The 26,938-nt window shown below is 43.3% G+C and overlaps 2 protein-coding genes and 1 long non-coding RNA gene across 7 annotated transcripts; 1 reads left to right on the top strand and 2 right to left on the bottom strand.

The window, feature by feature from the left end:
- The first annotated feature begins 1,999 nt into the window (after positions 1-1,999).
- Positions 2,000-15,513, top strand: ANKRD34B (ankyrin repeat domain 34B). 4 transcript variants are annotated; one of them, XM_004058640.5, is made up of 5 exons: positions 2,000-2,113; positions 3,159-3,306; positions 5,487-5,572; positions 8,444-8,524; positions 12,226-15,513. In XM_004058640.5, exon 5 carries the CDS (start codon positions 12,249-12,251, stop codon positions 13,791-13,793), a length of 1,545 nt encoding a protein of 514 aa, XP_004058688.4. In that variant the 5' UTR covers positions 2,000-2,113; positions 3,159-3,306; positions 5,487-5,572; positions 8,444-8,524; positions 12,226-12,248; the 3' UTR covers positions 13,794-15,513. The 4 variants fall into 4 exon arrangements, with proteins under 4 accessions (XP_004058688.4, XP_063562714.1, XP_018868575.4 ...); XM_063706644.1 differs by having other exon boundaries at positions 6,435-8,524; positions 12,226-15,506; XM_019013030.4 differs by having other exon boundaries at positions 2,005-2,113; positions 5,490-5,572; positions 12,226-15,512.
- A 1,791-nt stretch (positions 15,514-17,304) lies between these two features.
- Positions 17,305-26,660, bottom strand: LOC129533382 (uncharacterized). Of its 2 annotated transcripts, none has more exons than XR_010133873.1 (3): positions 25,662-26,660; positions 22,243-22,417; positions 17,305-17,527 (listed from the first exon to the last, which is right to left on the bottom strand). It is a non-coding gene; the product is annotated as an uncharacterized lncRNA (long non-coding RNA). The 2 variants fall into 2 exon arrangements; XR_010133874.1 differs by lacking the exon at positions 25,662-26,660 and adding an exon at positions 24,885-24,926.
- Positions 19,962-20,471, bottom strand: LOC115934569 (protein FAM106C). The gene has a single exon (XM_031010748.2). The coding sequence runs from the start codon at positions 20,469-20,471 to the stop codon at positions 19,962-19,964; it is 510 nt and encodes a 169-aa protein (XP_030866608.2).
- Positions 26,661-26,938: the final 278 nt, after the last annotated feature.

Genomic DNA, 26,938 nt, shown 5'->3' with positions numbered 1-26,938 from the left:
ATTGAGGCACAATCACAAAACGGAATACTATACAGCACAAAGAATAAACAGACTACAGCCACACACAGTACGCATCTGTTAATCATACTATTAGCGAAAGAGGCCAGTCAACAGAGTGATTCAATCACTATAAAGTACAAAAACAAACAAAACTACTCTATGCTGTTTGAAGCCACCACTCCCTCCAATGAGAAATCTGAAGAGGGAGTGTTGTGAGGGAACTGGTAATGTTCTGCTTCTTGATCTGGATGATGCTCATTTTGTGCAAAATCATCGGACTTGTGAAATGTGCGTCTTTTTTTTTGAGAAGAAGTCTGGCCCTGTGGCCCAGGCTGGAGTGCAGTGGCACTATCTCGGCTCACTGCAATTGCTGCCTCCTGGGTTCAAGTGATTCTCCTGCCCAAGCCTCCCCAGTAGCTGGGATTACAGGCATAAACCACAACACCTGGCTAATTTTTGTATTTTTGTAGAGATGGGGTTTCATCACGTTGGCCAGGCTGGTCTTGAACTCCTGACCTGGAAGTGATTCACCCTCCTTGGCCTCCCAAAGTGCTGGGATTACAGGCATGAGCCACAGCACTCAGCCAAAATATCTGCCTTTTAATAGGTACACTGCACATTGATGAAATTTTTTTAAGAGAACAGTCGGAGGTGGTAAGGGGGAGGAGCCCCGTGCCTTCATGCAAATTGGCTCAGTCTTCCTGGTAACCTCCAAACAAACAGCTGTAGGCAAAGGGCAGCCCAGATATAGGATTCAAACTCCCTAGAGCCTAACTTTGGGGTAAAGCGCCCTGTGCACTTGCTTTGCATATGTTTACTAAATGAGGACGCTTTAGGTCCTCATTTCAGAGGGATCTTTTCTTTAATAAAGGAAGCCTGACCAGAGATAAATCTACTTTTCCCGAGAACTCAAAACTATAAACAAGTTTTGATTGACATTATCTGAATAACAAAAATAGTGATGGCCTTTCTCCACCAGACCCTCCAAGATAAATGAAGAGTTAAAAACTTTGCTTCTGGCCTGGCGTTGTGGCTCACACCTGTAATCCCGGCACTTTGGGAGGCCGAGGTGGGCGGATCACTTGAGGTCAGGAGTTCGAGACCAGCCTGGGCAACATGGTGAAACCCCATCTCTACTAAAAATACAAAAATTGGCCAGGCGTGATGGTGCACACCTGTCATCCCTGCTACTCCAGAGGCTGGCTCATGAGAATCGGTTGAACCCAGGAGGCAGAGGTTGCAGTGAGCCGAGATCACACCACTGCACTCCAGCCTGCGTGACAGAATGAGACTCCGTCTCAAAAAAACCAAAAACTAAAAACGACAAAAAAAGTTGCTTCTGCTTCATTTCCTTTTCATCTCTCAGTAGAGTTTAACATATGAAATGTATTTTTCGAAATTTTGTTAATATGTTTATTCATGTTTTAATAATAGCATAATAACCTTATAAATTCCTAAAGACATAAATAAGAACGGTTGTTCCCACTAACACCCCAACCTGAAGTGTGGCTCTGGCTTTACCTGAAGTGGGTACAGGGATGCGGAGGGGTGGAAGGACCGGTGGGGACAGATGGACTCATGGACCAGCGGGTGGATGTGAGCTGAGGGGAGGGATACGGACTGGAGGAGCCAAAGCCCGTGATGTAGGGGTGCGTGCTTCCCTCAATGGGGAGACCCTGCTGCCGCTGTTGTTGGCCAAGTCGCCGTGGCCGAAGCGCGGTGGCCGAAGCGGGGGACGGGGGTGGGACTTACGGGGACAGAAGGCGGAGTTTCCAGCAGCTGCTGGCCCCCCTGGGTCCAGAGTGGCCTTGCCGCCCTCACCTGCGCAGAACCTGGAGCCGACGCGTCACCCCCAGCGGAAGCGCCGCGCTGCCCGGGCGTCTGGCGAGGTGCGCGCTCCGGGACCCAGCTCCAGCGCTTCGCGGCAGTCGCCCGCCTCTTTCCGCCGAGCAGGGCGGGGACTGGGCGGCATCTACCGAGATCTGCGATTCGAGCCGCCGAGGAGCCGAAGACCACAGCTCAGCTCGGACGGCGCCCTAGGGCCGCACAGAGGGTCGGGCAGTGCCGGAGAGAGGTTTGAAAGCGCCGCCGCCAACTCGACAGCGCGTCCCAGGTCAGTGTGAGGCGCCGTCCCTGCCGGCTGCACTTGGGAAACTTTAGCTTGCAGTGGCGGCTGCCAGGAGGAGGACATCGAGGGCGCAGCGTGGGACCCAGCGGCCCGCACGGCCTCGGTGCTCCCTGCCCGGTGCGCGCAAGCCCCTGAAGCCCGCACCTCCCGCTCACACTGATATTGCAGTGCCCCGAGCAGGATGAGAGACCCAGGGCCAGCCGAGGGCCGCCGGGCTGCAGGGGCCTCCCGAGAGACTCTGCCCCGCCACCCCGGGGCGCGCTCCACGCGAGCTCACCCTCGCGCCTCCTGCCGTTCCCGCTGGTTCTCGGTTCCAGTTTTGCGGCCGCTGGGGCTTGGACTCCGCGGGGATGCGGGTTCCGCCTCCTTCTCAGCCTCGCCGAGCGGCGGGAACCGGCGAGGGCTGCCCGGCCGCGGAGTGTCGAGGAGGATGAGGGGCGGGGGCCTGATGGGCGAAGGTCGGCGCAGCAGCGGGAGCGGCGCGCGCTGGGCCGCAAGAGCGCGCGGGTCGGAGGGGCTGACCTGGGCGCGTCTCCGGAGGGGCTGACTTGGGCGCGTCTCCGCAGGTGCCTCGGCAGCTGGGCAGCAGGAGGTGCCGGCTGGGCGCTGGGGGCGGGCTGGGGACTGCGGAGCCCTTTGCAGCTTCCAGGAGCTCCTGCTTCCAGGAGCCACACAGGGGCGGGCAGCCGGTTCCCGCCCTTCTCAGGTGCGCACAGCCTTGGCACCAGGATACCGGACCCCCTTAGCAGAGAGCCGGGTGCAGAGGTGCGCCTGCTCCGGGATGGGGGCAGTGGCTGCGCCCCTCAGACACACCATTTCCCAAGGGAGGGCCGCGTCCGGCCGGCGGGCGAGCGGCTCAGGGACCGCTCCGCAGCGGCTGTGGGCAGAACCCGTTTTCGTGGATGGTGATCGCCTTAGCCCGCCAGCTGCCTGCCCTGGCTCAGAGATGAGGCGACGAAACGCGCACCCCACCCCCATCGGTGCCCTGGCGCTGTCGCCCCAGTCACCTTCCTTTGCCCTTCTCCGACAGCGCCTTGAGCTCGCTTCCTCCTGCTCTCAGGAAAAACTGAGGAAACGCGCCTGGTTCCAGGGGTCGGCGGGGACCGTGGAGACGCTGCCAGCATCCTCAACAGCTTGGAAATCCCATCACCTTGGTTCCCTGAGACTTGGAGGACTAGGTTGGCCTCTCTCTCTCTCTCTCTCTCTCTCTCTCGTGTGTGTGTGTGTGTGTGTGTGTGTGTGTGTGTGTGTTTTGGGGGGAGGTGAATCAGTAACAGAGGTTGGGGCATACATGCCCCAAAGGCCTGGGGGACAGCCGAAGTAACTAGGAGAACACGGCAGCCCTTTGCGGGTATGTGTGGGAAACACAGCAAACCTTACCAGCTACGCGTCTCCTTGGACAGTTTCTAAATATTTCTTGCAAGTCAATACCAGGGAAGAATCTTTTTCTGGCCAGTCATTCCATTTTCCAGGACGACCTCAGATGCATCTTTTATTCTGTCTCTGCCCCTTTCCTTGGGTGGGAGGAGGTACACATTTGCTTGTGGCAGGCAGGCTTGCCTTATTCCAGTGTAGCTGGCCTCCCTCCTGGCCTTCGGCTGCCCACTAGGGCTCTGGGTTTTTTCAAACCGGTCTAGGAAAGGCAGGGCAGCAAACCTCCAGCTCCTGGCCCATTCTACTAATTCAAGGCTGTCCTCTTCTCTGGGACCTGTGAGCTCCCTGGACCCGTCTCTAGGCTGTGGCAGCCATCTATCTCTGCCTTTCACTCCTGCAGGGGAGCCGAGCATCACACCACTTGGAAGTAATGACGGAGACAGCTCTGTGTGAATCTGAGGCAGGGGTCCATAGCAAACAGGAAGTGGCCTGGAATGAGGAATGAAGAGTTTGCCTCAGATTTTCTCCAAGTGTGCATTAGAAGCACCTCCCATGGAATATGTGGGAGTGGAGCCTAGAATTTTCTTTTTAACAGGCACTCCATGTGTTTCTTATGACCACAAAAGAAGAACCCATTGGTATAGGGAACTTAGCATCCCATTGTCAGACCCCATCAGTCCTGAGGATTCCTGTATGCAGTGCCTGTATTTGGTGACGCATGTTTGTAAATGGACATTTATTGAATTCCTAAGTAGCAAGTGTGTTCGGATCTTTTAAAATCCTCACAATCATCTACTGTAAAGTAGATATTATCCCCATTTCAGGGGTAAGGAAACTAAGGCTCAGAAGAATGACCTCCCAGAGGTTGATAACTTGGAGAGAGCCGGAGCCCAGGTCCCTGATATGCACCCTGCTGCCTCATCTGAGCAGTCTCTAATCCCCTTTGGGGCAGCACATAGGCAGGGACTGGGGCAAGGGCGACGGGCTGAATTTGAGTTCAAACCCATTTGTTAAGTTCTTCCCCACGGCCAGATGATGAACTTTATGAGAGGAAGCGTGGATCCTATTCGGAGGTAGAGTGAAAGGCTCAAAAGAAAATAACTTTTCTTTCTTTTCTTTTCTTTTTTTTTTTTTTGAGACGGAGTCTTGCTTTTGTCACCCGGGCTGGAGTGCAGTGGCGCAATCTCGGCTCACTGCAACCTCCGCTTCCCGAGTTCAAGTGATTCTCCTGCCTCAGCCTCCTGAGTAGCTGGGATTACAGGCACCCGCCACAATGCCCGGCTAATTTTTGTATTTTTAGTAGAGATGGAGTTTCACCATGCTGGCCAGGCTGGTCTCAAACTCTTGACCTCAGTTGATCCGCTCCCCCTCGGCCTCCCAAAGTGTTGGGATTACAGGCATGAGCCACCATGCCCGGCCACTTTTCTGCCTTAATGAAAGGAAAACTGGGGGTGGCATGGGGACAAAAAGCCACAGGAAAGGCCTGGCCTATAGTCTCCAAGACGGCTTTGCAAGCACCTCAGCTCATGCAGCACTGCCATGTGAGATAACACACAAATCAGGCCCTCAAAACAGAGTCCTACTCCGTGCGAAGCTCATCCAAGAAGCAAGGTGATATTGAGATAAAGGACACAAACATGTAATTGACCTCTGGCAAACAGGTGAGTAAGATGATTGGCTTTGGGAGAGTGCCCTCACCTTTCCTTTCTCAGCCTCCTGATCTGCACCAAGTGAGTGCCGAGGCCCTTCCAACCCCAGCAGTCCTCGCATGGCAGACTCAGCCCTGCAGGCAGACACACACGGGGTTGCTGTGCATAGAATCTCCAGACACTTTACAAACTCATAATCAGTGAGATATGACTAACTGAGCAAACATTGGGGGATTTCTTAATAAGGAATTTAAAAACTAGACTCCAAATGGGAAAGATGCATGTAACAAATTATTGGTGTTTATGTAACTCTGAATAGCTTTGATTTCCTTCAGTAGGAACTGACAGCTGGCTGACAGAAAACTTATCCAGGGAGAGAAGAGACAAAAGTGAAGTGTGAAATTTTGAATAATGTTTTCAGGTAACTTTCTATTTCCATTTAGAGTGGGTGTCTGGAAGGGTGAATGCAGTTATGGTTTGAATTTCTTTCATGTATCGACAGATATTTTTAATAGGGCTCATCTTTCCAAGATGCAATGTGTCTTACTTCCTTTTCCTGGCTTCCAGTCCCCTCGTAGCAGGGCAAGGAGCTGCGGACTTCAACGTTTGGCCTGCACATGCTCACTGAATCCCTGTTTTCAGCAAGCTGCCTCTAAGTTTGGAGCCTTTCTGATCAATTTAGAAAATAAATCTTCGTTTTCTTGCCTAGGAAAGTGGTTGTCTGATACTTGGGGTGGGATAAAATATGTAGGGGTCCAGTCGTTCTGTTCACAGACCTTCAATCATCTTCTTGTTCTAAGCCCTGATACTCATTGCCATTTTCTATGGCACTTGGGACCTCTAAGTCCTAAATGTCACAGGTCCTGTGGGTAAGCAGCCTCCCTGGGTCTATGTCCTGCAGCCTCCCCTGCTATGCTAAGGCCATTTGCCACTCCACCATCCCCCCGTTTCCAGAGCTTGTTTGAAATTGCTCATCTAATGGTATCTCTCCTCCAATTTTCTTTGTTCTTAAAAATATACATATTTAAAATATTTTTTAAAAATAACTCAATGCTTATAATTTTGGTGGCATCTTGGGCATAGAGGGAGGAACTAAAGGAGCATCGTAAATATGCCATGATGAGGTGCAAATGATATTAAAGACACTGCAATTTTTGAATGAAAAGCAGTTTATCCAGCTGCTTAATAATTAATATCTTGTAATAATGTTGAAATGATAGTATTTGGAAATTGTAAGGAAAGTATACTTAAAGGATATGCTCTTTCCATGTTTTGCTTATTAGATTCCACTGATGTTTACAAAATGAGAAGAAGCATAGCATCTTAGAAATATGAGATCCTTAAAAAAACAACATTTCCAATATTTTATCTGTTATTTTAAATAGGCTATGGATTGGAGACATGATAAACATTTCAAAAAGCTAATTCTGAGATAAACATTTTAAAAAGAAGAATGCAGTGAGTGTGAAGACAAAACAAGAAAGTCTTTCTCTAGACAGTGTCTGATTTCATTACCACATCCCCATGGAATGCATGTTCTATGATTGTCATTCCACACATGAGGAACTCAAGACTCCTAGAGGCTGAGAGACTTGATCAGGGCACATAGCCAATAAGTGTGAGAGTCACGATTGACACCTGTCAGATGCCTGAACTTTCTGCAGTTGAACTATTATCTGTATCGAAGGTACAACTGAATTTGGGGATTGCTTATAGTCTAGACATAACAAAGGGATTGACTGGATGTTAGTATGCTATCAGCACTCAGTGTCCAATCAGGATGCTCCAAGGAGGAAAGAATGTTCTAGGCAAGAGAAGTGGTCTTCGTCAAAAGTAAAGTTCAATTCTATGAAAAGGAAATATGTCAGACATAAATATCAGTGTTTTTGATGTACAAATGGAGAAGGCAAGATAAAAGAACCCCTGGAAAAGGAAGAAGGGCTAAAGAGAAGGGGATTCTTCCATTCAGGCACTGATTACAGAAAGAACCTGAACATGTATTGTACATTTGGAGAATAAAGTATCTGACACCTTTTTTCTCTGACAAGTTTAATGTTTAGGCAATTTCAAAAGTTCTCTACTAAATGTTAAAAAGTGAGCAAACAGGCTGGGCGCAGTGGCGCACGCCTGTAATCCCAGCACTTTGGGAGGCTGAGGCAGGCAGATCACCTGAGGTTGGGAATTCGGGATCAGCCTGACCGACATGAAGAAACCCCATCTCTACTAAAAATACAAAATTAGCTGGGTGTGGTGGCACACGCCTGTAATCCCAGCTACTCTGGAGGCTGAGGCAGGAGAATCACTTGAACCCAGGAGGCGCAGGTTACAGTGAGCCGAGATTGTGCCATTGCACTCCAGCCTGAGCAACAACAGCGAAACACCATCTCAAAAAAAAAAAAAAAAAAAAGAAGTGAGCAAACAAAGAGGGTTTTAAAAGTCTTTATAATGAGGAAAGAGTCAACCTCATGGGGTTGGTTTTGCTGGACACTCCCCCAGTCCTCAGAGGAGAGGGTCTGCCTATGTCCACATTGCAGGTGGATTAGGCAGCGAGCTGGTTCCACTGCTCAACTTCTCTGAGACCCTGGAGCCCACAGCACCCTCTTTTTCCACAAGACTGTGATGGGGCCACTGTCCTCCTTAGGCATGGCCGTCGCCAGCATAGTACCAGCTCCTCGTCTTCTCCCAGAACCTCCTGACACCAACCTTGGTGAAAGAAAAGCTGTGACAGTAAGTGCTCAGGTTTAGTGTTGTGGAGAAAGGCCTTTACTTGAGGATGGCTGAAAAGTAGAAAGTCTTGGCTGGGCATGGCGGCTCACACCTGTAACCCCAACATTTTGGGAGGCTGAGGTGGGAGGATCGTTTGAGGCCAGGAGATCAAGACCAGCCTGGACAATATAGCAAGAACCTGTGCCAAAAAATAAAATAAAATATTTTAAAAAATGTTTTAAGTAAAATACCTTCCCCTAAAGATTCTGCTAAGACTTTAAAAACTAAAAACAAGATTGACCTAAACACTAGAAACTATAAGAGAGTATAATATTGAAATCTGGTATCTGGCAACTTGTTCTCATTTGAATATCTGCTTCTCAAATGCTACTTTTGGTCAAATAATTTTTTTAAATGACTGATACTGTATAGCAATTGAATTGCAATTACTAAGTAGTTTCTATATTTGATATTACATTCCAGCTCATTTTTCTACATTTCTATGATCTATTAAGCCCATTTATATATGAAAAATGCTTTTAAAATGATCCTTTTGTGATCACTGTCTCATGTGAGCTCTTTTCAGATGCTTTGCATTCAGAATAGACCTCTGAGTTGGGACCCAAGCTGTCAACTGATCCCAAATTCCTAAGTTCCTGACTTGCAGGTATGTCTGGCTCCAAGATAGCCTTTATAGAGTATGTCACAGGGGACATAAAATCAAAGCATTCACTCTCATTGCATTTATGTATGTATATATTGAGTAGTTCTTTGCTTTGCATCATGAATGATACTGCAGTGGAGATGAACACTATGTCCTTTTGAATACTGCCTTTCAGGAGCTTAGTTGTTGAAACTCCAGTGAAAGTCAAGGCACAAATGTCATAGATAATGTCATGAGAACTGAACGACTCTTTTAAAAGGAAGACCTAATAGGACTCTTTGTAAATTTTAATAATGAAGTATATCTCACATATATGCTATGCTCTTTTCTGCACACACATTCTATTTTACAATAAGTAAATAAAAGTGATATATAGAAGAGTATGTGAAATGCGTACTGTTTAAAGAAGAAGAATAGAATGGACACCCACCTATGCACCACCCAGACTGGGAAATAGAACATCACCTGAACCTTCGGGCCTCTCTCTGTCCCTCCCAAACAGCATTGTTCTCCTAATCTCTACCAAGGAGTAGCTGTCTCTTGATGTTTGTATTAATCATTCCCTTTGCTTTAAAAAAAATTTTTCAGGTTCCCCTTTATATTTGATTCCTAAGTAAAGTAATTATTTATTTTTAAAAAACTTAGTAGCAGGTACAAAATTAGATGAATAAAGAAAGGACAATATTGCCAGTGTATGACAAAAGCTTTTCATTTTTCATCTTTTTCAATTTTTCATCTTTTTGTTTTTCTGACTAATATGTTTCCTCCAAGTTGCTTTTTTCAATTTGTTCTAGTCTCTATCTTTAACGTAAGAGGCATTTTTGTTTGTTTTTAAATTTTTGTTGTGGCTGCTCATGATTAAACGGTTGGGATTAAAAGCTGATGAGAAGGCTTAAACACACAAATGAGGCTTGTGTATTCAGCCTCATTTCAGGTACTGATTACAGAAAGAACCTAAACATGTGTGGTACATTTGGAGAATAAAGTATCTGACACCTTTTTTCCCTGACAAGTTTAATGTTTAGACAATTTCAAAAGTTCTCTACTAAATGTTAAAAAGTGAGTGAACAGGCTGGGCGCGGTGGCACCAAATTTAAGTACGACCTGGGTGGCATGTCAGATTCTTGAGAGAACACTATAGCAATTTATCCCTGAGGGCTGAGGGTGTGGCTGCCGGCCTCCTCGAAGCCAAGCTGGAGAAGCAGGCTGTGGGACCCTTCAGCCGTGGTCAGCAAGCAATCACTTACTCCCCTGTTTTCTTGTTCTCAAACATGCCTGGTGTCTCCCAGTCCAGAGATGCTTTGTTTCATCATTTCCTGAGAATAAACCTCTGGACATCCCAGAGAGCGGGAGGGGCAGTCTTCTATCTCCTAGTGACTGCCTAGTGGAGTTGGAGGAGTGACCTAAGGCAGCACTTCTCAAACTTTAATGTGCATACAAATCACCTGGGGATCTTGTTAAAATATAGGCTCTGATTCAGTAGCTCTGGGGTGGAGCTGACATTCTGCATATAAAAGAGTTTTCTGGTGGTGGTGATGCCAGAGTAGGATCACACTTCAAGTAGCAAGGACCTAGGAATCTAACTGCTTATCTGACAGCTTTTCACCTACTCCTCCTTATTTTAGCTGTATTCTTCACACACACACACACACACACACACACACACACACACACAAACACACACACACATACGCTGAGTCAGTTACTACTGGCTCATCTGCTTTCTGGCTTCCAAAATTTTGTTGCTGCCATCTTCTCCTCTTCCCTCTGTCTTTAATTTTGTCTTTGACAAAATTCTTTGGTTTTAAGGATTTTTCAGGAAGAAGCAAAATTAGATGTGTTTGTTCTGCCATATTAACCCTAACTATCTGCTAAAATATTTTCCTGAAGTTTGGTTGTAACCAAGTAAATAAAGCCTGTTTCCTTATAAATAACCTCTATTTTAGGCCTCTAGGTCTTTGCAAAAGGAGTATTATCTATTTCTCCCTCCTCCTTTGTCTGCCTTCCAGATTCTTACAAAGTCTTCAAGACCCAACTCAAATAGTTGGCTTCTGTGAAGCCCCTTTTGGTCCCCAGGATGTTAAAGCTTCTGTGCTCTCCTGACTCTGTAACCAGCTGCTTATACAGTATCTCTCCCAAAAGACTGTGAGCTCCTCAGAGATAGGGCTTGTATCTTTGTAGCTCAATGCCCAGCACATGTCAGGAGCTTGTAGATGTTTAACAATGAAATTTCTGCCTGCATGCTTACTTTTCTCTTTTTTCTTCACTTTCTTTCTGCTCTCTTCATCTCTTCTTTCTTTTGGTTATTAGATTTGTTATCTATTCTATTATCAAATAGAAATCTATTTCCCATAATCTTAATTTTAAAAGTAAATAGGTAGAATAAACAATAGTTTTCAATTTCCAAAAACTACTGAATCAATGAAACAGATGTAAATATTATATATACATTCATCTGATTCTCCCCCCTCCCAACTCTAAGGACTGTTAAAAGACAAAAATTTTCTTAGTCCTCGATGAAGACATAATTCTTACCACTTAATGGAATTATCTGTTGAAGGAATCTGAATCTAAAATATTTAAATAAATTAAACATAAATATTTTTTAGTTTCAATAACAAAAATTAAAATGTTTACAAAGTCTGTATGGCTCCTTTCAGGTTTCTTGCCTATGAAACTCCTTTTTCAGAGCAGATATACTGTTGTCAAAATTTAACCCTATAGTTCTTGCTAACCTCGTTATGTGGTCAGTATATTATTTAAATAATAGAATCAAGAGAAATGCGTAATCACATGCTCACCATTCCAATCTCAGTGTGAATTTCAGATATTATGTCAGTTATTTTAACATGTTGTAGCCCAAACAATATTTCATCCTTCAAAAGAAACATAAAAATGTCCCTCAAATTGAAAATCTAGATATCACTTGCATTACTTAATTGAAGAGCATGTTTAAGTAATGTAATACTAAAGTTTTTACATTAAGCTACCAATATTTTAATTGATTCAGTTGCAATGACAACAGAATTTTGGCTTTTTGGCTTAAGTTTACTTTTTAAAATTTACATTTTAATTAATTTTTTTTAGAGACAGGTTGTCACTCTATCACCCAGGCTGAGTGCCAGTGGGATGATCATATCTCACTGTAACCTCAAACTCATGGGCTCAAGTGATCCTCCTGCCTCAGTCTCCTGAGTAGCTGGAACTACAGGTCACACCACCATGCCCAGCTAATTTTAAAACTTATTTTTGGTAGAGATGGAGTCTCACTACACATTGCCCAGGCTGGTCTCAAATTCCTGGCCTCAAGTAATCCTCCTGCTTCAACCTCCCAAAGTCCTGGGATTACAGATGTGAGCCACTGTACTTGTCCTAAATTTGCTTTTTAATATTATTAACTTAAAAATTATTTTTCACAGGTAAATTATTTTTTAATTAATGTGGGACTTAGGAAAGTACTATGTTGGTGCTATAAATATTCAATGAAGATTTTGAAAATAAATTTTAATTTGTAATTTCCTAAAGGTCATTATTATTCAAAAATTTACTTTATTTTGCAATTCACTATTTTGTTCTGCATTTATTAATAGCATAATCCCATTTATGTCCCCTACATATTTTCAAAATTAATTCTGACAAAATGAATATAAGTTGAGATGCTGATTCTGGCTAATCTTTTGGTCTTTGCCATCTTTGATAACCAGGTATTGATTTCTAACCTCCGAAGATGGATGAAGGTATGGAAATTTCAAGTGAAGGAAATTCCTTGATCAAAGCAGTCCATCAGAGCCGGCTTCGCCTCACAAGACTTTTGCTAGAAGGCGGTGCTTACATTAATGAGAGCAACGACCGTGGGGAAACCCCTTTAATGATCGCTTGTAAGACCAAACATGTCGATCACCAGAGTGTCAGTAAAGCCAAAATGGTGAAATACCTGTTAGAGAACAATGCCGATCCCAACATACAGGACAAATCTGGGAAAACGGCTCTGATGCATGCTTGCTTAGAAAAAGCTGGCCCTGAAGTTGTTTCCTTGCTCCTCAAGAGTGGGGCTGACCTCAGCTTGCAAGACCATTCTAGTTACTCAGCTCTTGTTTATGCTATAAATTCAGAAGATACAGAGACCCTGAAAGTTCTTCTTAGTGCTTGCAAGGCAAAAGGGAAAGAGGTCATCATCATCAAAACAGCAAAGTCGCCCTGTGGGAAGCATACTACTAAACAGTACTTCAATATGCCTCCTGTGGATAAAGATGGGTGTCATTCCCCAGCTACCTGCACCACTCCTTCAGAAATAGACATCAAAACTGCCTCATCGCCACTTTCACATTCTTCTGAAACGGAACTGACGCTTTTTGGCTTTAAAGATCTTGAGCTCGCTGGAAGCAATGATGATACCTGGGACCCAGGTTCCCCTGTGAGGAAACCTGCATTGGCCCCTAAGGGGCCCAAGCTCCCCCACGCTCCACCCTGGGTCAAGAGTCCGCCATCATTAATGCACCAGAACAGAGTGGCTTCATTGCAAGAGGAGCTCCAGGATATTACACCAGAGGAAGAATTATCCTATAAAACCAATGGGCTGGCACTTTCCAAGCGGTTCATCACTAGGCACCAAAGCATTGATGTAAAAGACACTGCACATTTGCTAAGAGCCTTTGATCAGGCCAGCTCAAGGAAGATGTCATATGATGAAATAAATTGTCAATCTTATCTTTCAGAAGGAAATCAGCAATGCATTGAAGTCCCTGTTGACCAGGACCCAGATTCTAACCAGACGATATTTGCTTCCACCTTAAGAAGTATAGTTCAAAAAAGAAACTTGGGGGCAAATCACTACAGCTCTGATTCCCAGCTCTCAGCTGGCCTTACCCCTCCAACTTTAGAAGATGGCAAAGCACTTATAGGAAAGAAAAAGATCCTCTCACCATCTCCTTCCCAATTGTCAGAGTCCAAAGAATTGTTGGAGAATATCCCCCCAGGTCCCCTGAGCAGGAGAAATCATGCAGTTTTAGAAAGGCGAGGTTCAGGAGCTTTCCCTTTAGATCACAGTGCTACCCAAACCAGACAAGGGTTTCTCCCACCCTTAAATGTAAATTCTCACCCTCCCATCTCAGATATCAATGTCAGCAACAAGATTTGCAGCCTTCTTTCTTGTGGTCAAAAAGTGCTTATGCCAACAGTTCCAATTTTCCCTAAAGAATTCAAAAGTAAGAAAATGTTGTTAAGGAGACAATCATTGCAAACTGAACAAATTAAGCAATTAGTAAACTTCTAGGAGATGGGTATAAAACACATTTTCTTCAAATGTTTATATCAGAGAAACAAAGAACTGGAGAAGAAATCTTAAATGTTCATTCTTTTAAATCTCGTGATTGGTTAGTCCATAATGGCTAGATGGATTAAAATGTAATGTGATTTGTACTAGGCGTCATGAGCATAAAAAATAATACATAGTTTCTGTTAAGGGAATTCTCTCAAACAAAAGGAAAGCTATTTTTCTCAATGCTTCTAATATTTAACAATCTCCGTGTAGTCCAAATTTGTCATTAAAAAAAAAAATCAGCAAAGAAAGAAGGCCACGTATGTTGGGGTAATTTTTTAAAATTTTCAGATTGGCTAAATATTTTATTAGGAAACAGTTTTCAAGTCAATAATTTTTTTAACATTTCATGTTAATAAATGAGATTGAAATTTTTTATGATCTCCAAACCATAAAAGAAAACACTGACAGCTATAAAATGTTCTAAGATAAAAAAACTCGAGCTACAAAGAAAGAATGAACTAATTCTTTACAAATGTTGACTGAAGATAGATAAAACTCTAATTAAAAATTTAAAAGGTTAAACACTGTATTAGAATGGGCAACTAAAATATTCGTGGTGTCAGTTTAATTAGTGTCAAACTGGCAAGTCAGAGTTTTACAACCTACTAGTAATCTATGCCGGGTCTTGTTGTTTGTGCACTGTGTTTTGCTTTGCTTTGTTTTGGTTTTTAAACAGACTTACCTGTAAAGTTATCTTACGGAATTATTCTTTCTCCATATCTTTTAAGGAATTATTCTTTCTCCATATCTTTTAATTCCTGTTATTAGTTTTGGAAGCTTATCCATAAGTTTCCAAAGACAAGATGATATAAAAGTTAAAAAGCATTCCTCTTTACTTATATCAAATTATTCTTGTCTTTCAAAAAGAACCAAAAAAAAATTCATCATGGATAAAAACTAAGCGCTTGCCTTCTTTTAAAAAGAAAAACTGATGATTAAATTAGGTTAGCTAAAATTAATAGAGGCAGTAGAAACTTAATCACAAAATGTACTAAATATTTGGCAATGTTAAACAATGCCTTTTTATTTCTGATATGTAGTTATTAGACATTTATATATTAAGGATAACTTCCTTAGTGTGACATTCCAATCATTTAGTATTTTAGGACCTGTGAATAACTTCCAACAAAATTAATGAATACCATATTAGTATTATAAAATATTATAAAGTAATAATTATATCATCTATATAACTTCAAAGTATGATGTTTATACAAAGAATCCTTATTTCAGTCTAGCAGCTTAACAACAAAGGATAAATCAGACTATACAAAACCTAAGTGTATTAATTTGATGATTGTCACGTACAACTTTCTTTGCCTTCCTAGTAGAGGTGATCCTAACAATTGGCATGATGCTTTTCTTGGTAATTTGATATAAGCAAGTTGTAATGTACATAGTAATTATTTAATTACTTGTGGCTTTTATTTTAAAAAGTAATTAGAGGTTTTTCCATTTCATGTCTTGAACAACATTAATATTAATTACACTAGAAGTATTTTTTGATTCAGAACTTAGAATTGTACCTGATATTTATAGGTATTTAAATGCTTTCTGCAAGTTTAATATTGAGAAAAGTACTTGACTTCAAGTTGTAAGGATACAATTTGGAAGGGTATGTAAATAGATTAGTTCATAAACAAAATGGTATCAATAAAGATTTTAAATATCATTTTGGTTACTGATTTTTATTTATCTTTCAAATACTAATGATATTTCAACATAATTTCAAGAGCAATTGTGCCACATGCTACTTTGAATAAATAGAAAACTAAGAAAGAATAACTTTTGTTGCTATTCTCAAACCAACATGAAAAAGATATTTAACAGCATTTTAAAAATGTTTTTTGGCCAGACTCGGTGGTTCATGCCTATAATCCCGGCACTTTGGGAGGCCGAGGCAGGCGGATCACTTGAGGTCAGGAGTTCCAGACCAGCCTGGGCAACACGGTGAAACCCTGTGTCTACTAAAAATACAAAAAATTATGCTGGGCACGGTGGCTCACGCCTGTAATCCCAGCACTTTGGGAGGCTGAGGCTGGTGGATCCTCATGAGGTCAGGAGTTCGAGACCAGCCTGGCCAACATGGTAAAGCTCCATCTCTAGTAAAAATACAAAAATTAGCTGGAGGTGGTGGCACGTGCCCGTAATCCAAGCTACTTGGGAGGCTGAGGCAGGAGAATTGCTTGAACCCGGGAGGCGGAGGTTGCAGTGAGTCAAGATTGCGCCACTGTACTCCAGCCCGGGTGACAGAGCAAGGCTCTGTCTCGGAAACAAACAAACAAAAAAAGAAAAAAAAATTAGCCAGGCATGGTGGTGCGCGCCTGTAATCTGTAATCCCAGATACTCAGAAGGCTGAGGCACAAGAATCACTTGAACCCAGGAGGTGGAGGTTGCAGTGAGCCGAGATCGTGACACTCCACTCCAGCCTGGGCGACAGAGCAAGGTTCCGTCTTAAAAAAAATTAATAATTTTTTTTGACTTTGGGAGCCCGAGGAGGGATCACGAGTTCAGAAGATCGAAACCATCCTGGCTAACACAGTGAAACCCCGTCTCTACTAAAAATACAAAAAAAAAAAAAAAAAAAATAGCGGGCTTGGTGGTGGGTGCCTGTAGTCCCAGCTACTTGGGAGGCTAAGGCAGGAGAATGGCGTGAACCCAGGAGGCGGAGCTTGCAGTAAGCCTAGATCGCACCGCTGCACTCCAGCCTGGGCGACAGAGTGAGACTGCATCTCAAAAAAAAAAGAAAGAAAGAAAAAAAATTTGGCCATATTTGGAAGAATTTTAAACCTACTAGCAATCCTAAGAACACTTATGGTGTTTGAGTCTGGTAGTAAAGCCATCTAGTGAGACTTTTCACCCCATTAAGTAAAATACACCATTGTGATCCCAATGGTGGGTCCTATAGATGTTTGCAACAGCAGTTAGGCATGTATATACGCACATATTTTTAAATACATTTTTGTTATATTTTAACTTCATTTAAGAGTATGATTTAACTTACAGGTATAATGACATTTTATTTATTCGTTTCACAGGTACGATTCTTAGTTACTTGGGACCAGGATTTCCAATGAGTACAGAGTCCTTTTGTCGAGGACAAAGGGCAACTCCAGTTACTGAGAAAGGTGTTGACAGTGCCCATCCAAGCGGTGCCCAGGGAAGGGGTAAACAACTGCCTGGCATATTCTTGGCTGGAAACACACCAGCCAAGCCACAAAAAATTGTCTTCCACAACACCAGTCCCTGGTGCCAAAAAGGTTGGCAACCACTGATGTAGAACAAGATTCCTACAGTGGGTACTACCCTACAGAGGTACTACTACAGAGGGTAGAACAAGATCCCTCCAGTGACCAGGTGACTTTAAACATGGCTCACATCCCTTGTAGAAAGTTATGGCAGGGAAGCAAGTAGAGAGCAGGTGGTAAACTGAGGATTGGTGCCTACATCGGTACCTACACTGGGTCCTACAGTCACTTTTGTGCAGATCAGGAGATGAGGTGAAGAGAAGGAAAGCTTCTCATTTGCATAATGCCTTGAAATGACCCGAGGTTTCTAGGGGGCACCGAGAAACCAGAGATGTCCCTTGTTGTCTGTCTGGGAGATCCAAGGGGACGGTTGGCCGTGTTGAGAAGAGATGAAGGTGACAGCTGTAGGTCCTTCACCCTCAGCTTCTATTTGTTCACCTATGAAAGTAAAATACTGAACACTCAGGCTTGTAAGAATTAAATGAAGGACACAAATGCCTGGCACAGTTGCTTGGTAAGTGCTCAATCCAATGATACTCAATCCTATTTTACAAAAAGGGTTTTTTTTTGTTTGTTTTGTTGTTTGTTTTTTTACCTCCTTGCTATACTGACGCTAAAAGAGTTTAATAGTCCTCTGTTCACATTTTCCAAAAGCAAGAATACACATTAAAAATGTATAAAATGGGCCAGGCCCAGTGGCTTACGCCTGTAATCCCAGCACTTTGGAAGGCCAAGGCAGGCAGATCACCTAAGGATGAGAGTTCCAGACCAGCCTGACCAACATGGAGAAACCCCATCTCTACTAAAAATACAAAATTAGCCGGGTGTGGTGGTGCATGCCTGTAAACCCAGCTACTTGGGAGACTGAGGCAGGAGAATTGCTTGAACCCGGGAGGCAGAGGTTGCAGTGAGCCGAGATCATGCCATTGCACTCCAGCCTGGGCAACAAGAGTGAAACTCTGTCTCAAAAAAAAAAAAAAAAAAGTATAAAATGAAACATGTTGAATCAGCAGCAGTGGCAGCTTGTTTAAGGAAAGGAACAAACAAAATTAATACAGAAAGTCAAAAAATGAAGCACAACTCTTTTAAGTGCCAGTCTGTTTTTAGGTTTCTTTTCTTTTCTTTTCTTTTTTTAAATAGAGACAGGTTCTCTGTTGCCCAGGCTGGAATGCAGTGAGGTAATCACGGCTCACTGCAGCCTTGACCTCCCAGGCTCAAGCAATCCTCCCACCTCAGCCTCCCCAGTAGCTGGGACCACAGATGTGCACCATCACACCCAGCTAATTTTTGTATTTTTTGTAGAGATGGGGTTTCACCATGTTGCCCAGGCTGGTCTTGAACTCCTCGGCTCAAGCTATCTGCCCACCTCAGCTTCCCAAAGTGCAGTGATTACAAGTGTGAGCTGCCATGGCTGGCCAAGGCTGTCTTTTAAAAAGCTAAAAATGTGTTGGTTCAAGACCAGTCTGAGCAATACGGCGAGACCTCATTTCTACTAAAAAAAAAAAAAAAAAAAAAAAAAAATCAGCTGGGTGTGGTGGCCCATGCCTGTAGTCATCCCAGCTACTCGAAAGGCTGAAGTGGGAGGATCGCTTGAACCCAGAAGGTTGAGGTTGCAGTGAGCCTTGATTGTGCCACTGCACTCCGGCCTGGGTGACAGTGAGACCTTGTCTCAAAAAGCCTCAGAAGGAGTGGCCTAGGGAGATGAGCAAGCATTTTGTTTCTAGTTTCTGAATGGCCCTGTGCATTGAGAGAGGTCTTCGGCCTCCCAGCCTCTCTGGCTGAAGGTGGCGATTCTGCATGGAGTCTCTCCACCACTTGGTGGCATTGCTCACAGTGACTTCCTACTTCTAAACACCATTGAATTGGAGCAAGTAGATGATTTGCCACATTTTTCCCAGCTAGTTTGGAGGCTGAATATAGAATTTTACTGGGGCACACCAGAATGTGTACGTTGGGGAGCAGCGATCCCCGTTTTCCTTGATAATGTGCCGACAGCTTCCTTAGTATTGAAATCACAAAGTCAGAAATGCACACACCTCTATGATGAGAGATCCATACAGGAGAGAGCAACAAAAAGAGGCCTTTTAAGTTTGCCAGACTTCCTGACCAGTGGGAAGCAAGAGAGTAGATAAGTGTGCAACAGGCACAAACTCAGGCCTATAAGAACCTAGTTGGGAATAGAATGTAAGAGAATGGGGAGCGATGGGGACTCTAGTGTGTTCTGGGCACGTGCCCATCTAAAGCCTCCATGTGACTGTTGCCCTGCAGGAATGTGGGCCCCAGAGTTCACCAAACCTTTTTTTTTGTTTCTTTGTTTCCCATGAAGAGAAGCCAGAAACCCAGATATTGATACAAAGTATCCAGTTTAGAAGTGTTGGTAGTTTCTTTAATTTTGAACATTGTGCTGCCCAAAGAAGGTATCTGCAAGCCAGGTACAAACCAGCAGTTCATGCCCTCTGGTGAGCAGAAATGTCGGAGGTCGAATTCTAGTTCTGCTGTTGCAACAGTTGTAAACTAAAGTCTTCAGATTTCTAATGCCCAATGGAAATGCCACTTTATTTCCAAAGGTTATTAAAAGGAATAGTTCATATATGTAAGTAGGCACAGAGCTTGCCACCTATTAGGTATTCAAAAGCATTCTTCCTTCACTTAAGGAAACAATACAGGCATAACGCAACAATAATGTTACGATCAAGTTCATTATCAGGAGGCATACACCCAAACAATAGGGGAGTGAGCACCTACCACGTACAGAGCTCTCTGCTAGGTTCTCTGGGGGCAGCAGTTCCCAACCTGGCAATTCATCGGCATCGTCGGAATCAGCCAGCAGCTTGTTGGATATGCTGAGTCCAGAGTCCCGCCCATATTACACCTAACGTTCTGTGCCTATCACACCCAGATTTATGAGATCCTCCTCTCCCATGCAGTCAAAGAATCTGCATTCTAATAAGTTCCTCAGAGGAAGCTCTTTTGCAGCCAGTTTGCACTGGTCTGTGGGTTGGTCACTTATGGAAACCACTGCTCCAGGGAATGAATCATGATTTCCAGTCTCATTAGGGAAAGATGATATGCATATGCACACATGTAAGGAGGAGTGACAGTAATTAGCCAAAAGCTCTGTAGACATAATTGCCTCTGATGAAGTGCTGACTGATGACATCAGACAGTAGGCTATTGACAGTGTACCCCGGGGAAAGCTAAATGCAAAAGAGAAGCGAACTGCCTCATGAAGTGAGATCAGGATTACAGGGTCAGAAATGTGGAGAGGGTGATTCAGATGGACAAAGGAACAGAGGCAGGATTCCAGTGATGTGTTTCGGAGGCAGTGCAGCCTGTTTGTGCTGAGTGGAAGGTGCACGAGGAACATGGTAGACGGTAACATGAAGGCAGGAGCTGTGAAGGCCTTTGAAGGTCAGGCCAGTTGTAATAAAACTATTTCACATTGTCAGGTATCTTGCGATGGTTGCCAAACATTTTTCTATGGTTTGCATAAATACATATCTATTTTATTTATGTATTTATTTATTTTACGTATTTATTTTATTTATTTATTTATTTTTTGAGACGGAGGTTCGCTCTTGTTGCCCAGGCTGGAGTGCAATGGAGCAATCCCAGCTCACTACAACCTCCGCCTCTCAGGTTCAAGCAATTCTCCTGCCTCAGCCTCCTGAGTAGCTGGGATTACAGGCATGAGCCACCACGCCCAGCTAATTTTGTATTTTTAGTAGAGATGGGGTTTCTCCATGTTGGTCAGGCTGGTCTTGAACTCCCAGCCTCAGGTGATCCACCCATCTCGGCCTCCCAAAGTGCTGGGATTACAGCCGTGAGTCACTGCACCCAGCCTATTTTAGTTTTCTTTGAGACGGAGTTTCACTCTTGTCGCCCAGGCTGCAGTGAAGTGGCACTATCTCGGCTCACTGAAACCTCCACCTCCCGGATTCAAGTGATTCTCCTGCCTCAGCCTGCCAAGTAGTTGGGATTACAGGGTCCCTTGAAGCCCAGGCCAAATGGCCCTGCTGTGGCCTTGCCCCAACGCACCCCCCCACTTCCTCTGGGTCAGCCCCAACTCGTAGTCCAGTCCTCCCAGTTCCTCTGCTTCTCTGAGTATAACTTGAGCTGACGTGTGGTGCATTCCCCCTACCTGACTTACATCAAGCTGTCAATGGCAATCAAGCATAATGAGAGCATGGCCAAAGGTCTGCAGAGGGCTCTGCTGCAGCAGCAGCCAGAGGATGACAGCAAGTGCTTCCCCCGGCCCCAGGACCTGATCCGGCTTTATGACATAATCTTACAGCTGACCCTTGAGGACCGGGAAGGCAAGGGCCTGTCGTTTTCCTTTGCCTGTGTCAGATACAAAATGACTTAACTTTGTATCATGGAAGGGCTGTGACAAGCAGGACCTGTTAGTAGCTGGGAAAAGACAAAGGTCTTACACCAGTTCCACAGTCTGTGAGCCCCTACCTCTCAGACATGCTGATCTGCAGAGAATAGTGACCCCAGATCATCACTGAGCACTTCACCTGTGTAAGATGCTCCCAGGTGCCATAGAGCATCTGAGACCCGAATCCATGCCATCTCGGCCCCCAGGGAGTTTGTCAGTCAGTAGGACTGTGAGACACACACAGTCAAGGCATCTGAGTAGATGCTAAGCAAAATAAAAGCTCAGCGCTGGAACAGATCCCTTCCAGCTAAGATGGGCCAAGAAGTCTCTGAAGGCGGGTGAGCTATGAGTTGAGTTGTAAAGGGCAAATCTGTTTCCAAGATGAGAGGGGAATGGAGGCGACAGCAGGTGTGGCTGCTGCCAGGTCACTTCACAGGCTTTTCCCCATTGTATTGACCTCGGGCTTTTTTTTTCTCACCATTGTCTGTTCTTACAAGGTCTTCTGTGAAAAATTCAACCTAAGATCTACTCTTCATGAATTTTCTTGTTGCATCTGTTGCACAGAATCTGGTGGAATTGCTCCAGCTTCCTGGTTTAGAGGAAGACAAAGCCTTCCAGAAAGAGATAGGCCTCAAGATTCTGGTGTTCAAAGCTTACAGGTAATGTCCCATGGGATGGGCAGAGTTTTCCTCTGCCTCCCAGGTTCTGTAAGCATTGGGAGCATGACCCAGCCCACAGCAGATGGGATCATTGGCCTTGAGTGTATGGTTACCTTGCCTGTGATCAGAGGAAGGTCAGCCCAGCACGTTCAAGGGGAGTTTCTAAAGGCTGTGGTCAGTAGTGGCCAGTGATGATGACTGCCCTTTGGCCAGGTTGGAGGAGTGGAGCACACACGTTAAACTTGGCTTCCTCGCTGGGTGTGGTAGCTCACGCTTGTAATCCCAGCACTTTGAGAGGCAAAGGCAGGATTAAAAACTTAAATCTAAAATGAAAACATATTAAAACCTTGGACGATAACCTAGGAAATACCATTGCGGACATAGGACCTGGAAATGATCTTCATGACAAAGATGCCAAAAGTAATTGCAAGAAAAACAAAAATTGGCAAATGGGACCTAATTAAACTAAAGAGCTTCTTTACGGCAAAAGAAACTATCAACAGAGTAAACAGCTCACAGAAAGGGAGAAAATATTTGCAACCTAGCCATCTGACAAAGGTCTAATATCCAGCATCTGCAAGGAACTTAAATTTATAAGAAAAAAAACAAACAACCCCATCAAAAGTGGGCAAAGGACATGAACAGATACTTTTCAAAAGAAGACATAACATGTGGCCAACAAGGCTATGAAAAAAATGCTCAAACTCACTAATCATTAGAGAAATGCAAATCAAAACCACAGTGAGACACCATCTCACACCAGTCAGAATGACTATTATTAAAAGGTCAAAAACTAACAGAAGCTGGCAAGGTTGTGGAGAAAAGGGGATGTTTATGCACTTCTGGTGGGAATTTAAACTTGTTTAGTCATTGCGGAAAGCAGTTTGGCGATTTCTCAAAGAACTTAGAATTGCCATTTGACCCAGAAGTCCCATTGCTTTCCCCATTGCTTTTTTTAAGTGGAGTTGTTGAAGGTTGGATGGTTGTGGGTGTGCTGCATTATTTCTTAGCTCTCTATTCTGTTCCATTGGTATATGTGTCTGCTGTTGTAACAGTACCATGCTATTTCTGTTACTGCAGGTTTGTAGTATAGTTTGAAGTCAGCTACCAAACTACCAATGACATTCTTCACAGAATTAGGATAAACTATTTTAAAATTTATATCGAACCCCAAAACAGCTGGAACAGCTAAGGCAATTCTAGCTTACTTTTATAAGAATAGAGTGTATAATACATAGAATATACAGCATATATATTAATCAACTTTGTTATGGGTAAGGTTTCTGGTCAACAGTAGTTAATCAGGTCAGTCAGCAGTTACATTACAGGGAAGTCAAAATTTAGGCAAATTTTCGGCTGTGTGGGGTTCAGCCCCTCTAACTTCCACATTGTTCAAAGGTCAAGAGTACTGAAAGGGAAAAAAAACCTAAAATGAGCCATGTGTGATTCAACTGGAATTAGAATCACCAGGAAGAACTCATGGTTTTCAGTATATTCTAATATAGAAATATCGATGAATATAAGCATGTATGTTTGTATATTTATCCATCTAGCTGTATTTTTCTGCTCTGTTCACTGAGGAAGCCTATGAGCAATGACAACTCCAATAGCCATACGTATCTACCACAATTACTGCCCAGATATTGGTTTCTAATTACTGTCCCCTAAAGAGAGTCAGGGCTTCTGGAAAAAAATGAAAATGGCTGATTCAAGGGCTGGGGCAGAGAAAATACAAAGTATGGTTGAAACAGCTTATGCCAGAAAGTAAGGAAGTATTCAAAGAACAATAAGGACAGTTCAAAAAGACATGAACTCAGCTTGAAATGGCTACCACTGGTCAAAGCGGAGGGAACCTGAACAGCAAAACAATAAATTTTCCCTTCTCCCCTATTTGTTGGTTGGTTTTGTTTTGTTTTACTTATCCACGTAGAAGGAATGAAAGATGAAGACAATCATGATTTGGCAACCACCATAATAATAATTGACCCAACAAAAATAATCAATGAGATGCTAAATCTAGTGGGTGAGATGTTGAGAGTAACCAGATACTTACACAGCCTCAAACTATGTTCACATAAGACATTGGTGAAAAACAAAGGGTAGATAGTCACTTTATCATGGACAGACCTGGCAGATTCTCAACCAAAGTCAACATTGGCCAGTAATGGAGCCAAGTAACAGCATATGCCTCCAGATATGCTGCATTGGGAAGAACTCAGCCTCACTTGTGTGACCTTCCTGCCTGAATGGTATAACCTGAACTGAATCATGAAGAAACATCCTATGAACCCAAACTGAGAGAAAATCCACAAAAAACTGACCCATACTCTTCAAACACATAAATGCCATGAAAATCAAGGAAAGACTCAGGAATCATCCTGGACTAAAAGAGACTAAAAAGACAGAATAATTTGACACAGATCGACCTCCTCCAAAGGTCAGCAACCTCAAACATCAAAGGTAGATAGGCCCACAGAGATGAGAAAGAATCAATGTAAAAATGATGAAACCTCTCAACATCATGGATTATGAAAGTCAACATCATGGACTGTAAAATCACCCATCTTAAATTATTTGGCTATAAAAAATATTATTGAGACAACTGAAAAAAGTAAAATAAGGTTTATGGATGAGACATTAACAGTAAACCATTTTTAATTTCCTGATTTTGATAGTTATACTATAATTATGCAAGATAATGCCTTGTTTTTAGGAGACACACATAAAATTATTTAGAAGTAAAGAGGCATCATACCTGCAACTTATAAACCATTCAGAAAAAGTCTATATTATGCACCCACATTTATATTTACCTAGAAAGAGAAGAGGAAAAGGGGGAGAAAGGATAAAGCAAATACAGTAAAATGTTCACATTTGGGGAATAGTATCCAAGAATGTTTTGTAGTTTTCTTACTATTTTTCTATAAGTCTAAAATTGTCAAAATAAAACATTTCTAAAAAGAAAAAAATTGTTAAAAAAATTGTCAAGTTATAACCTATTAAATGAAATAAACCACAAGTAAATATCAAATCAAGTAAATGAATAAATTGAGTTTGATGAAGAACAGAGATATCTACATAGTCTCAAATTACCTCCCCACAAAATATTAATACTAATTAATTACAAGGTGAAAAAGTAACATTACAGAGGAGAAAGCTAGCAGACACCACTGTTTGTGATCAATGCCAACATCACCAGTAAAAGGGCAAATCAAAATTGTAGGTCACTCATGTTCTATGGGGCTAACAGAGCTCTAATTTCTTCCCGGGATGGAGTGCCTGAGGGGTGGGGCAGGCTGCCACCTAGGCCTTTCAAGCTTCTCAGCCAGTTCAGCCTGTGGGCCTTTGGACAGCCCAAACTGAATGGGAACTGAAGGGATCCCCAACACAGCACAGCTGGTCTACCAAAAAGTAGCCAGAATCATTCTTTAAGCAGGTCCCTTATCCCATTTCTCCTGACTGGAGGAGACCTCCCAACTGGGGTCTCCAGCCACCTCCTACAGGCACTTTCGAGCCAGCAATAGGTCAGTACCCTGCTGGGCTGGAGCTTCCAGAGGAAGTGGCAGGCAGCCATCTTTGCTGTTTCACAGACTTCACTGATGATACCTCCAGCTATGGGAAAAACCGAGGCAACTAGGGTATAGTGCGAACCCCCAGCAAACTGCAGCAGCCCTGCAGAAGAGTGGCCAGACTGTTAAAAGAAAAACAAGCAGGAAACAACAACAATAACAATTTAAAAAGCCACAAAAATCCCATCCTCAAGGTCAAAGTTTAAGATAGACCCACAGAGATGAGAAATAACCCCAAAATCCTGAGGACTCAAAAAGCCAGAGTATCCCTGCAACACCTCTCCAGCAAGGGCTCAGAACTGGGTTGAGCCTGAGATGGCTGAAATGACAGAGTAGGCTTCAGAATGTGAATAACAGTGAACTTCAATGACCTAAAGGAGCATCTTGTAACCCAATGCAAAGAAACTAAGAATCATGACAAAACAATACAGGAGCGGACAGCCAAAATAGCCGGTCTAGAGAAAAACATAACTCACCTTTTAGAGCTGAAAAACACACTACAAGAACTTCACAATGAAATCACAATTATTAACAGCAGAATAGGCCAAGAAAAGAATCTCAGAGCTTGAAGACTATCTTTCTGAAATAAGACAGGCAGACAAGAATAGAGATAAAAGAATGAAAAGGAATGAACGATACCATCAAAAAATATGGGATTACATAAAGAGAACGAATCTATGATGGATTGGGGTACCTGAAAAAGACAAGGAGAATGGAACCAAGTTGGAAAACATACTTCAGCATAGGATCCAAGAGAACTAACTTCCCCAAGTTAGTTCTAGCAAGACAGGCCAACACTCAAATTCAAGAAATCCAGAGAACGCCAGTGAGATACTCCACAAGGAGATCATCCCCGAGACACATAATCATCAGATTCTCCAAACTCTAAATGAAAGAAAAAATGTTAAGGGCAGTCAGACAGAAAGGCCAGGTCACCTACAAAGGGAACCCCATCAGATGAATAGCCGACCTCTCAGTGGAAACCCTACAAGTCAGTAGATACTGGGAACCAATATTCGACATTCTTAAAGAAAAGAATTTCCAACCCAGAACTTCACATCTGGCCAAACCAAGCTTCATAAGCAAAGGATAAATAAGATGCTTTTCGGACAAGCAAATGCTGAGGGAACTTGTTACTACCAGACCTGTCTTGCAAGAGCTCCTGAAGGAAGCAGTAAATATGAAAAGGAAAAACCATTACCAGGCACCAGAAAAACACACTAAAGTACAAAGAACAGTG

This window comes from Gorilla gorilla, chromosome 4 (assembly GCF_029281585.2).
Source record: "Gorilla gorilla gorilla isolate KB3781 chromosome 4, NHGRI_mGorGor1-v2.1_pri, whole genome shotgun sequence".
NCBI classification, from domain to species: Eukaryota; Metazoa; Chordata; class Mammalia; order Primates; family Hominidae; genus Gorilla; species Gorilla gorilla.
Note: the sequence above shows the minus strand (reverse complement) of the source record. Positions and strands in the feature narration are given on the sequence as shown.